Consider the following 14,362-nt stretch of genomic DNA (forward strand, 5'->3'; position numbering starts at 1 on the left):
AGGGCCTTAAAGGGCCAGGGGACTGTGATCCACAGACGTGCTAGGAGGATCACAGGCTGCCACCCTGGGGGACGCCCTGGGAGGTGAGGAGACCCAGGGACGCCTGGCAGTCTCTTATACCCGGTCAGAAGACCGGGTGCTGTTATTAGAGTGGAGGCTTCCTCCTCCGCGGCCGTCCGATTCTTTTGCCTGCTTGTGGAAGACGCGGACGGGTCGCTGGTATCTGGATTTGTTGGTCTCAGTTGTGTGTGTTGTTGTTGTTGTTCTTTGTGTCTTTGTCTATAGTTCTAAGATGGGACAGACGGTGACGACGCCCCTTAGCTTGACTCTTGACCACTGGACTGAAGTTAAAACTAGGGCCCATAATTTGTCAGTTGAGGTTAGAAGGAGACCCTGGCAAACGTTTTGTGCCTCTGAGTGGCCAACTTATGAGGTCGGATGGCCACCAGAAGGCACCTTTAATTCTGAGACTATTCTGGCCGTTAAAGATATTATTTTTCAGAGCGGACCAGGCTCCCGTCCCAACCAAGAGGCTTATATCCTCACCTGGAAGGATTTGGTGGACAACCCCCCGCCGTGGGTCAGGCCGTGGCTGAATAAACCCAGGAACTCAAGCTCCAGAGTCCTGACTCTTGAAAATGAAAAAAAACCCTCTCCCACCCCTCGCATCTACCCTGAGATCGAGGAACCTCCTCTGGCTTGGCCGGAGACTCAGCCTGCCCCTCCCCCCCCTTATCTAGTCCCGGGAGCTGATAGAGGGCCTCTCGCCCCTCCCTAAGCTCCACGCTCTGGCGTGACTGCTCTGCCCCTCGCCCCTCCCGAAGTTCCGCCCTCCACCCTTCCCACACCTCCACCTCTTGCCCCTCCCATGCCTCCGCCTCTCGCCCCTCCCGAAGCTCCATGCTCCGGCACTGCTCCGCCTCTTGCCCCTCCCGAAGCTCCGAGCTCCGGCGTGACTGCTCTGCCCCTCGCCCCTCCTGAAACTCCGCCCTCCACCCTTCCCAAGCCTCCGCCCCCCTTCCTCCCAGAGCCTCCACCCCCAAGCTTGCCCGGGCTTCCTTCCTCTGCCCCTCCCGAGCTCCTAGAAATGGGAAGGCCAGCTGCAAGGACGCGGAGCCGGAGAGATGCTACCCCAGAGGGAACAAATGGAATTGTAACACTGCCGCTACACGAGGCAGGTCCTCCCATGCTGGGGGGCCAACTACAACCCCTCCAATATTGGCCTTTTTCCTCTGCAGATCTTTATAACTGGAAAGCTAACCACCCCCCTTTTTCAGAGGAACCCCAACGCCTCACGAGGCTGATGGAATCTCTTATGTTTTCTCATCAGCCCACCTGGGATGATTGCCAACAGCTGTTGCAGACTCTCTTCACAACCGAGGAACAAGAGAGAATTTTAATAGAGGCCAGAAAAAATGTCCCTGGGGCCGATGGGCGGCCCACGCAGCTGCAGCATGAGATAGACATGGGGTTCCCTCTGACTCGCCCTATTTGGGACCACAATACGGCTGAAGGTAGGGAGAACTTAAAAATCTATCACCAGGCTCTGGTGGCGGGTCTCCGAGGTGCCTCCAGAAGGCCCACCAATTTGGCCAAGGTAAGAGAGGTGATACAGGGGCCAACAGAGTCTCCCTCAGTGTTTCTTGAGAGGCTCATGGAAGCATTTAGGAGGTTCACACCCTTTGATCCCACCTCTGAGATTCAAAAAGGCTCAATAACATTAGCTTTTATAGGACAGTCAGCTCCTGATATCAGAAGGAAACTTCAGAGATTGGAGGGATTACAGGAAGTTGACTTGCGTGACTTAGTAAAAGAGGCAGAAAAGGTATATTACAAAAGGGAGACAGAAGAGGAAAAGGAACAAAGAAAAGAGAGAGAGAGAGAAGAACGTGAGGAGAGACGTGAAAAAGAGAGAGAAGAAAGGGAGGATAGGCGCAATAGAAGACAAGAGAAAAATCTGACCAGGATCCTGGCCACAGTGGTAGAAAAAAAGGGAGAAAGGGAGAAAAATTTGCAAAAGTTTAGGACAGGCCCTAGGCAGATAGGGAACCTGGGCAACAGGACCCAACTTGATAGAGATCAATGTGCCTATTGCAAGGAGAAAGGACACTGGGTAAGAGACTGCCCTAAGAAGAACAGCAAAAGACCTAGGGTCCTAACCCTTGGAGAAGATGAAGTCTAGGGAGGACGGGGCTCGGAGCCCCTCCCCGAGCCCAGGGTAACTCTGAAGGTGGAGGGGAAGCCAGTCAGATTTCTCGTGGACACTGGCGCTGAACATTCAGTACTTTTGGAACCAATGGGAGGGCTAAAAGATAAAAAATCCTGGGTTCTGGGTGATACTGGACAACGGCAATATTCATGGACTACCCGAAAAACCGTTGACCTGGGAGTGGGACGGGTAACCCACTCATTCTTAGTCATTCCTGAATGTCCAGCGCCCCTCCTTGGAAGGGACTTATTAACCAAGATGGGTGTTCAAATTTCCTTCAAATCAGAAAAACCAGAAGTGTCTGCTGGAGGTCGACCCATCACCGTGTTGACCCTCCAGCTAGATGATGAGTATCGATTATACTCATCCCCGGTAGAGCCTGATCAAGACCTAAAGCCCTGGTTAGAACAATTTCCCCAAGCCTGGGCAGAAACTGCGGGCATGGGCTTGGCGAAACGAGTATCCCCACAGGTCAGTCAACTAAAAGCCAGTGCTACACCGGTATCAGTCAAACAATATCCCATGAGCCGAGAGGCCCGAGAAGGAATTCGGCCCCATATCCTAAGACTGATTCAACAAGGCATTCTGGTATCGGTTCAGTCCCCCTGGGACACTCCCTTACTGCCAGTTAGAAAACCTGGAACCAATGATTACCGCCCAGTACAGGATTTGAGAGAAGTCAATACGAGAGTACAGGACATACACCCAACTGTCCCAAACCCTTACAACCTCCTTAGTGCCCTCCCACCAGAGTGGATTTAGTATACAGTGTTGGATCTAAAAGATGCTTTCTTCTGCCTAAGATTACATTTGGACAGCCAACCTCTTTTTGCCTTTGAATGGAGAGACCCAGATACAGGAAGGACTGGGCAGCTCACCTGGACCCGGTTGCCCCAGGGATTCAAGAACTCCCCAACCATCTTTGATGAAGCCCTACACAGGGACCTAGCCAATTTTAGAGTTCAACACCCACAGGTAACCCTCCTTCAATATGTTGATGACTTACTTCTGGCAGGAGCTACCCAACAGGACTGTTTAAAAGGTACAAAAGCATTACTGCTGGAGCTGACTGACCTTGGTTACCGAGCCTCGGCTAAGAAGGCCCAAATATGTAAAAGAGAGGTAACATATTTGGGGTACTCCTTGCGGGATGGACAAAGATGGCTGACAGAGCCACGAAAGAGGACTGTAGTACAAATACCGGTCCCAACTATGGCCAGACAAGTTAGAGAGTTCCTGGGGACAGCTGGGTTCTGCAGGCTATGGATCCCAGGGTTTGCAACCCTAGCTGCCCCCCTCTATCCACTAACTAAAGAGAAAGGAAAATTCATTTGGACCTCTGAACACCAGGGGGCATTTGATGCCATCAAAAAGGCACTATTAAGTGCACCTGCCCTAGCCCTCCCTGATGTGACCAAACCATTTACCCTTTACATAGATGAACGTAAGGGGATAGCCCGGGGAGTCCTAACCCAATCCTTAGGGCCATGGAGAAGACTCGTTGCCTACCTATCAAAGAAACTTGACCCTGTGGCTAGTGGATGGCCTATATGTCTAAAAGCCATAGCGGCGGTGTCCACGTTGATTAAAGATGCTGATAAACTAACCCTAGGGCAAAAGATAACTTTCATTGCCCCCCATGCCCTGGAGAGCATTATCCGGCAGCCCCCTGACCGATGGATGACTAACGCCCGTATGACTCACTACCAGAGCCTGCTCCTCACCGACAGGATAACGTTTGCCTCTCCTGCCATCCTCAACCCTGCTACTCTTCTGCCTGAAGAAACTGATGAGACAGTGACTCATGACTGTCATCAACTGCTGGTTGAGGAAACTGGGATCCGAAAGGATCTCACAGATGTCCCTCTGACTGGAGGAACATTAACCTGGTTCACGGATGGAAGCAGTTACATTGTAGAAGGTAAGAGGATGGCTGGGGCGGCGATAGTAGACGGGACACGAACAGTCTGGGCCAGCAATCTGCCAGAAGGAACTTCAGCACAAAAAGCTGAGCTCATGGCCCTCACACAGGCCTTACGACTAGCTGAAGGAAAGTCTGTGAACATCTACACGGACAGCAGGTATGCTTTTGCTACTGCACACGTACACGGGGCCATCTACAAACAGAGAGGGCTACTTACTTCAGCAGGGAAAGAAATTAAAAACAAAGAAGAAATTCTAAGTTTGCTAGAAGCCCTACATCTACCCAAAAGACTGGCCATTATACATTGCGCTGGCCACCAAAAAGCCAAAGATTTTATCTCCAAAGGAAACCAGATGGCTAATCAAGTGGCCAAGCAGGCTGCCCAGGGGGTCAACCTTCTGCCCATAATTGAGAAACCAAAGAACCAAAAAAGTGAGCAACGATATACCCCAAGTGACTGGCAAGAAGTCAGAAAGTTGGGCCAGTTCTCTGAAACTCCAGAGGGGGCCTGTTTTACCCCAGAGGGAAAAGAGATTCTACCTCAAGCAAAGGGACTAGAGTACGTTCAACAAATACACCGCCTAACCCATCTGGGAGCCAAACATCTACAAAAACTGCTGCAGACGTCTCCTTACCATATTCTGAGGTTGCCAGAGATATCTGGCTTAGTAGTCAAGCATTGTGTACCTTGCCAGATGGTCAATGCTAATCCCTCAAGAATGCCTCCTGGGAAGAGGCTAAGGGGAGACAGCCCAGGTGCTCACTGGGAAGTGGACTTCACCGAGGTAAAACCGGCTAAGTATGGTAATAAGTATTTACTAGTTTTTGTAGACACTTTTTCAGGATGGGTAGAGGCTTATCCTACCAAGAAAGAAACCTCAACCGTGGTGGCTAAGAAAATACTGGAAGAAATTTTCCCAAGATTTGGGATACCCAAGGTAATAGGATCAGACAACGGTCCAGCCTTTGTTGCCCAGGTAAGTCAGGGACTGGCCAAAGTATTGGGGATTAATTGGAAATTACATTGTGCATACAGACCCCAAAGCTCAGGACAGGTAGAAAGGATAAACAGAACCATTAAAGAGACCCTCACCAAATTGACCACAGAGACTGGCGCTAATGATTGGATAGCTCTCCTACCCTTTGTGCTCTTTAGGGTTAGAAACACACCTGGGCAATTTGGACTGACCCCCTATGAATTGCTATATGGGGGGCCTCCTCCACTGGTAGAAATAACCTCTATACATAGTATTGATGTGCCACTTTCCCAGCCTCTGTTCTCTAGGCTCAAGGCGCTCGAGTGGGTGAGACAACGAGCATGGAAGCGACTCCGGGAGGCTTACTCAGGAGAAGGAGACTTACAGGTCCCACATCGCTTCCAGGTGGGAGATTCGGTCTATGTCAGACGTCACCGTGCAGGAAACCTTGAGACTCGGTGGAAGGGCCCCTACCTCGTCCTACTGACTACTCCAACGGCCGTGAAAGTTAAAGGAATACCTGCCTGGATCCATGCATCTCACGTCAAGCCTGCTCCGCCACCGGGCCCCGAATGGCAAGCCGAAAGGACAGACAATCCCCTTAAACTCAGGCTTCGCCGTGTGGCTTCTCCTTCTCCAGCTAGGTGATGCCTCCAATCCCCATGCCCCCCAAAAATTGACTTGGCAAGTGCTTTCTCAAACGGGGGATATAATATGGACTGCAACTAAGGAAGCGCCTCCCTGGACTTGGTGGCCTGTCCTGACCCCAGACATCTGTGCCCTGGTAGCCGGGATAGAATTTTGGGATATCCCAGAGCTCATCCCAGAGGAGGTCTCTAGAGAAGTCCACTCTCATGTGGCAAAGCGTGCCCTCACACAAGGGGTCATCTCCCAAGGCCAATACATGGCAGACAACCTGGGGTGCAGCTCTGGGCCAGCCCAACGTAAGATGCAGCATACCCCATTTTATGTCTGCCCCCGAACTTCTAAACGAAGTTGTGGAGGGACAAAAGAGTTCTACTGTAAACACTGGGGTTGTGAAACTACAGGCAATACCTACTGGCACCCAGCTTCCTCCTGGGACCTGATTACTGTGCAGGAAGGATTAGATGGGAAACAAGCAGTTCCTCTCAGCATCTCTTTCACCCCCCAAGGTCGAGCGTCCTGAGATTGGATAAAAGGAAAAACTTGGGGACTCAGGTTTTATATGACAGGATGGGATAAGGGCCTAACCTTTACTATACGACTTAAGATAGAGCCTCCCACCCCAAGACCAGTAGGACCTAATAAAGTTTTGGTAGAACAGGGACCCCCTAAAATGGCATTACCCAAGCTCCCACCCACAATGGCAACTAAGACCCAGCACATAACGACTGCTAGGACACCCTTGACTAGCCCACTCACGGAAGCCCCATAAGCGACAGGACAGAGGCTCTTTAGCCTAATCCAAGGGGCCTTCCTCGCCATAAACGCCACCAACCCCAACATTACCTCTGCTTGCTGGCTTTGTTTATCCTCAGGACCACCCTACTATGAGGGGATGGCGACTATGGGAGAGTTTAATATAACTAAAGAACATGATAGCCGGTGTTCATGGGGGACCAAAAACAAGTTGACTATCCCTGAGGTCTCAGGAAGGGGGGCATGTATAGGAAAGGCCCCCCCATCCCACCAACACCTTTGTAATGTTACTCTGACCTATAGACAGACTTCAGACAACCAATATTTAGTGCCAGGATATAACAGGTGGTGGGCATGTGATACTGGGCTGACTCCCTGTGTTTCTACTTCAGTTTTTAACCCATCCAAAAATTTCTGTATTATGGTCCAGCTTGTCCCCCGGGTTTACTACCATCCTGAGGAAGTAGTCATCGATGAATATGACTACCATCCCACCCGATCCAAAAGGGAGCCTGTAACCCTTACCCTAGCAGTCATACTTGGCTTAGGGATAGCTGCCGGTGTGGGGACAGGGACCACAGCCCTGGTCACGGGACCACAACAATTAGAAAGAGGGCTTGGTGAACTACATGCTGTCATAAATGAGGATCTCCAAGCTTTAGAGAAATCTGTTAGTAATCTAGAGGAGTCCCTGACCTCCTTATCTGAAGTGGTCTTACAAAACCGGAGGGGATTAGACTTACTGTTCCTAAAAGAAGGCGGATTATGTGCAGCCTTAAAAGAAGAATGTTGCTTTTATGTAGATCACTCAGGAGCTATCAGAGACTCCATGAGCAAGCTCAGGGAAAGACTAGAAAAGCGTCAAAGGGAGAGGGAAACTGACCAAGGATGGTTTGAGGGATGGTTTAACAAGTCCTCCTGGATAACTACTCTACTTTCCACCCTGATGGGACCCCTAATGGTTTTGCTCCTGATGCTTTCAGTTGGGCCTTGCATACTTAATAAGATTTTTACTTTTGTTAGAGAACGAGTGAGTGCGGTCCAGATCATGGTACTTAGACAACAATATAAGGGCCTTCAAGGCAGCAGAGAGGAAGATTATGACTAGTCTTTCTAAGTTCTAGGATTAGAACTATTGACAAGAGAAAAAGTGGGAAATGAAAGGCCCAAGAATTCAGAAGCTCAGAAATACTATCACGCTCCAAAGGGAGCTTAAGCGGGCCACCTGCATACCTCAAACTCCAGGTTTTACTCTCTGTCAGAAGCAAGTAAAGAATCCCTCTTCTCATTGTATCAGAGCCCACTCCTAATATAAAACTAGGAAAAAGGGCATGAGATAGCCCTCAGGGATGGGAAATAAATAATAAAGTAAAACCACTTATTTAGTTTCTGTAAATAGCCTGCACCATAAGCCTTAATAGCCCACACTGTAAGCCTTAGTAGCCTACACTGTAAGCCTTAGTAGCCCACACTGTAAGCCTTAGTAACTCGCACCATAGGCTGTAGCAGCCTGCCTCAGACCACCAAGGTCATAGGAGGCTGATACCATACTCTGTTACCCCCACCTAAGGAATTGCACAAGTGCTGACCTCCAAGGTCACAGGAGACTGGTACCATACTCTGCTACTCCCACCCAAGGACCTGCGCAAACGCTGACCACCAAGGTCATAGTCATAAGAGAGTGATTGGTCCATGAGGGGCTTGAGCAAAGTAAACTAATTGGCTTAGAAACTGTGGGGTGGCACAAACTGACTGGCTAACACCCTGCAGGGGCTCCTGATATTAAATAATGATTGGTCTAATACACAGGCTTTGTTAGAAACCCTATAAAAACTACCCCATTCCTGCATTCGGGGCTCTGCAGTCCTCTACCCCTGTGCGGTGTACGACTGTGGGCCCCAGCGCGCTTGGAAAAAAATCCTCTTGCAGTTTGCATCAAGACCGCTTCTCGTGAGTGAGTGATTTGGGGTGTCGCCTTATTCGGGCAGAGCGTGGGGACCCCCTGGGGGGGTTTTTCCCACACAGCCACTGCCAACTTGTCCATCTGGTTTAGGTGAATCCTGGGGAATCGAGCCTTACACCAGGGACCTTAGCCTTCACAGGCAAGTGCTTAACTGCTAAGCCATCTCTCCAGCCCCCCTCTCTCTTTTTAGAAGATAAATATAATATTTTTTTAAGTCAAAGTGTGACAAAGTACACCAATCATGTATATTCTTCCTAAGATCTCTTTCTTTTAAAGTAACCAGTGGACTTCTGGCCAAGATGGCGACCACCTAACTGCACTGCAGATCCCTGGGTGGGGTGGGGGGAAGACATTAAGGGTTCACTGGGTCTTTTAGGGGAGAGCAATTTCCAATAGATTGCCAGTGAGAGGGCACAAAAGGGGAAAATCAGGGAATCGCTGATTTCCTCGTGGGCAGGTAGTCCAGCCCTCCCCCCAGTCAGCCTCCATACCCACAGTCCCAGCTTCAGGAAACTCCCACACTTACCTGTAGGTAAAGGGTCCCAGGCCAACAAAGTTCCACTTGCCTCACTGCACAGGGGAAATCACCCTGCTCCTCCTGCCCACAAGTGACCTTGGCCAGGCTACGCCTGCTGGCCCATTGGAGCTCAGGCTCTTTTGATCAATTTGCACGCCAAATGGTGCCACTGCACCAATTGATCCCTGCTTGTGGAAGCTTAGATTGCTCTGCCCACTTGCTGACTTATTGCTCCCACAGCCACCCATTGCAACTGCCATGCAAGTCCAGACTCTGTCTGTTGCTTGCACCAGCTCAGGTGCCATCCCCTCCCTGTCTGCCATGCTGGCCATCCACCATTGTCCTGCTGTGTGGGAGTGCAGACTGCTTCTGGGTCCCAGTGTTCCCCCACCAGAGTTTTGGCTGCTTTAGTGTTTGGTGCCTCAGTGTCCCTCCTAGTGTGAGTGCAGGAAGCTTTGGCACATTACCGGGAGAGATCAGGCAACTTTGGGGTCTCAGCCAGGCATGACCTCAGGCGGTTTTGGCAAGTGAGAGCCAAAGACCAGGCTACTTGGCAACTGCCTCTGGCTGCATCAGATTCCCAATGTGCTTGAGCCCAGCCTGATCGACCAACCTACTTGCCCATACACTGTGATGGAGAGACCACAGCACAAAAGAAATAACATGAAAAGTCAAATGCAAGAAAATCCAGTTATATCACATAGTCCTACAATAAACAACTCTAATCAAAACATAGAAGAGTCATTAGGATCAGAACACCAAAATGAAGTTATTGGCAATGCAACCCTGACCAAGCTACTAGTAGAACTTAGAGAAAAGAAACAAATGACCGATAATAGTGTGGATGCTGCCACCACTAAACTAGACCTAACAGATAAGAAAATGTATGGTGTTCAAAGACAGTTAAGAGATTTGAGGGAGAGTGAAAAAAAAGAAGAGCTCAAAAATCAGGAGGCCATGCTAAATGAAGACATAAAGAAATATAAGGATGAATTCTAAGAAGAATCAAGGAAATCAGAAAATGATGTGAAAAGGGAGCTTGAAAGAGGGATGGAAATTACACAAAGAAAAGTAGTAGAAAATGCAAACCTAATTGAACAAGTCCAAAATTCTATAGAAGCTCTCAAGGATAGAGTCAGCCATGTGGAGGATAGAAACTCTAATCTGGAAAACAAGATGGAAGAAACAGTTCTAGAGTTCAAAAATTTCAGTAAGTTCAAAAATTTCTGTGAACAGAACATAAGAGAACTGTGGGATACACTTAAACGTCCTAATATCAGGATCATTGAGATACCAGAAGGAGAAGAAATTCAGACCAAAGGCATGGATAACTTATTTAAGAAAATAATTGAAGAAAACTTCCCCAGTCTCTTAAAAGAAAGGCCCATCAAGATACAAGAAGCCAACAGAACTCCAAACAGATGGGACCAAAGGAGAAACTCTCCAAGACATATTGTCATTAAGACTCAAACATTGACACCAAAGAGAAAATCCTAAAAGCAGCTTGGGGAAAACAACACCCCACTTTTAAAGGTAACCCCATCAGAATTACTCCAGACTTCTCAATGGAAACCCTGAAAGCCAAAAGGGCCTGGAATGAAACACTGCAAAGTTTAAGAACCTATGGCTTCTAAACCAAACTACCCTATCCAGCAAAAGCATCCCTCATAATAGATGGTGAAAGAAACACTTTCCATTACAAAACTCACCTTTACAATTACATAAACACAAAACCAAACCTACAAAGAGTATTTCAGGAAATTCTCCACAGAGAAGAAACAAATAATCAAACTCACATGCCTACAAGAAGCAGATCACAATAACCAAACTCAGAGTAGACACAAAAACTTAAAAGTCCATGAAAACACCAAACCATATATACCATCACAACATGGCAGGGATTAAATCAAACCACACAGTCATTACCCTAAATATTAATGGCCTTAATTCACCCATGAAGACACATGAGCTAACAGGAGGAATGAGAAAATTAGAACCCTCAACCTGTTGTTTTCAAAACACCAACCTCACCAATAAAGACAGACACCTCTTCAGGGAGAAAGGGTGGAAAACAATATTCCAAGGAAACCAGAATAAGAAAAAAGCGAGTGTAGCTATATTAATATCAGATAAAAAGCCAAGGCCCTTGGTTTCCCACCAGGAATAGATGGTAAGACCCTATTGCTGAAGACTCCACACCTCAAAAAACTTAAAAATAGATAAATTAACTTAATTAATTAAATTAAAAAAATAGACTTCAAGCCAAAAATTATCAAAAAATTCAAAGGCCATTTCCTACTTATCAAAGGAACAATCCAACAAGAGGATACCACAATCATAAATTTGTATGCACCAAACATAGGGGCACCATAGCTCATAAACAAAACCTACTTGACAATTAATCAGAAATAAGCACCAAAACCATCATATTGGGAACTTCAATACACCATTATCAGTAGTAGACAGATCATCCAAAAAGAAACTCAACAGGGCAGTAAGAGAGCTCAATAAAATCATAGATAACTTAGACCTAAAGGACATCTACAGAACTTTCCATCCCAAATCCACAGACTACACATTCTTCTCAGCAGCCCATGGAACATTCTCTAAAAACACCATACACTGGTTACAAAGCCTGCCTCTTCATATTTCAGAAGATTGACATAATTCCCTGCATGATATCAGATCACAATGCTATATTGCTAGAAATTAACAAAAAAGACCTACCAAGAATCTCAACAGCACCGGAAAACTGAACACCACACTTCTAAACAATAAGTGGATAGTGGATGAAGTAAAAAATGAAACTGCAAAATTTCTACAATTGAATGACAATTAGAACACATCATACTAAAATGTATGGGACGCAATGAAGGTGGTCCTTGGGAAAATTCATAGCACTCAATGCCTTCATAAAAAGACAGAGAGATCCCAAATAAATAACCTAACTACCCACATAAAGGGCACTGGAAAATCAAGAAAAATCCAACCCAAAGAGCTCCAGAAGGAAAGAAATAATTAAAGTCAGAACAGAAATTAATAAATTGGAAACCAAGGAAACAAAACAATTGACAAAACAAAGAGATGGTTCTTTGAAAAAAGAAAAAAAAAAAAAAAAAGATTGACAAACCCCTGGCCAATTTTATCAAGCAAAAAAAAAGAGATGCTTCAAATTAACAAAATTCAAAATGAAAAAGGAGAGATCACAACAGACATAAGTGAAATTGGAACAATCATCAGGACTTATTTCAAAAAACTCTACTCCACAAAACTGGATAATTTGGAGGAGATGGATAAATTCTTGGATGCATACCATCTATCAAAGCTAAACTCAGAGCAGATTAATATCAATGAAACTATCACATTCACGGAGTTTGCAAAAGTAATAAAATCCTCCCCAAAAGAAGAATCCAGGACCAAATGGCTTCTCAGCTGAATTCAATCAAACCTTCATGGAAGAACTCAAACCAATCTTCTTCAAATTGTGCCAGACAAATAGAGAACAGGGAAAGCTACCCTACTCCTTTTATGAAGCTAGTATGACCCTAATTCCAAAACCAGGCAAAGATACCACAAGAAAAGAAAATTACTGGCCTATTTCCCTGATGAACTTAGATGCAAAGATCCTGTACAAAATCCTCACAAACTGAATCCAACAACATCAAAAGCATTATCCACCTTGAACAAGTGGGATTCATCCCAGGAACACAGGGGTGGTTCAACATATGGAAATCTGTCAATGTATACACTACCTAAACAAGGTTAAACACAAAACCACATGATCATTTCGATAGACGCAAAAAAGGCCTTTGACAAGATACAACATCACTTCATGTTCATAATATTGCAGAGAATTGGCATGGCTGGTTCATATCTTAACATAATAAAGGCAATATACAAAGCTCCTTAGGCCCAAATAATACTTAATAGAGAGAGACTGGAGAAATTACCATTATGACCAGGAGCAAGACAGAGTTGTCCACTCTCACCTCTGCTTTTCAATGTAATACTGGAAGTCCTAGCTCAAGCAATAAGACAGGAGAAGGAAATAAAAGGGGTACAATTTGGAAAGGAAGAAGTTAAGTTAGCTCTATTCACTGATGACATGATTGTATATGTAAGACACCTGAGAGACTCCATCCCAAAACTCCTGAAGGTGATTAACTCCTATAGCAAAAGGAGCTGGATACAAAATCAATACACAAAAATCTGTAGCATTTCTATATGAAAATGACAAAGATACAGGGAAAGAAATAAGGGGCATGGTCCCATTTTCTATAGCAACAAAAATAAATAAAATACCTTGGAATAACGTTAACCAAGGAAGTGAAAGATTATACAACAAAAACATAAAAACACTCAAAGATGAAATTGAGGAGGACTTGAGAAATAGAAAGACCTCAAATGCTCCTGGATAGGCAGAATTAACATTGTGAAGACGGCAATCCTACCAAATGCAATATACAGATTCAATGCAATTCCAATTCCAATCCCTATAATGTTCTTCACAGAGACAGAAATGGAAAAAGACTTCCTGAACAAAACCCCAGTAGCTCACAATCTTAAACAGTTATTCAACCAATGGGATCACTTGAAGCTGAAGAGCTTCTTTACAGACAAGCATACAATAAGCAAAGCCAATAGAGTACCCACAATATGGGAGAAAATATTTGCTGGTTATCCAACCAAAAGAGGCCTAATCTCTAGAATCTATAAAGAACTCAAAAATCTAAACTGTAAAAAGTCATACACCCCACTCACAAAATGGGGCAAAGAGCTGAACATGCAGTTCACAGAGGAAGAAATGCAAATGGCAAACACACACTTAAGAAAATGTTCATCATCCCTAGTCATGAGAGTGATGCAAATTAAAATTACTATGAGATTCCAACTTACCCCAATAAGGATAGCAAATATCAAAAAAATCAAATGAAAATAAATGCTGGCAAGGATGTGGAGAAGTAGGAACACTCATCCACTGTTGGTGGGAATGTAAGATGGTACAAACACTTTGCTAAGCCATATGGACACTCCTGAAAAAACTGACTCTAGAGATACCAACAGACCCAGTTATTCCCTTATTGGGCATCTATCCTAAAACCTTCAAACCATAGGCAGAGAGATTTGCTCAACCATGTTTACAGTGGCTCAATTAGTAATAGCTAAGAGCTGGAAACAACCCACATATCCATCACTACAATAATGGATAACTGAGATGTGGTATATGTACACAAGGGAATTCTGTACGTCAGTAAGAAAAAAAATGACACAATAAAATTTAAGAAAATATGTTTGAACTTGGAACAGATCATTCTAAGTGAACTTACCCAATCACAGGAAAAAAAAAAAAATCACCACATAGTCTCACTCA

General features: G+C 45.7%; 1 protein-coding gene across 1 annotated transcript in view; it reads left to right on the forward strand.

The window, feature by feature from the left end:
- Nucleotides 1-292: 292 nt before the first annotated feature.
- Nucleotides 293-14,362, forward strand: part of LOC123458692 — a 134,621-nt gene continuing 120,551 nt past the window's right edge. The window contains 2 exon segments of the mRNA XM_045143541.1: nt 293-785; nt 1,086-5,747. Coding sequence (XP_044999476.1) covers nt 293-785; nt 1,086-5,747 — 5,155 coding nt within the window.

Source organism: Jaculus jaculus, chromosome 2 (genome assembly GCF_020740685.1).
Source record: "Jaculus jaculus isolate mJacJac1 chromosome 2, mJacJac1.mat.Y.cur, whole genome shotgun sequence".
NCBI lineage: Eukaryota > Metazoa > Chordata > Mammalia > Rodentia > Dipodidae > Jaculus > Jaculus jaculus.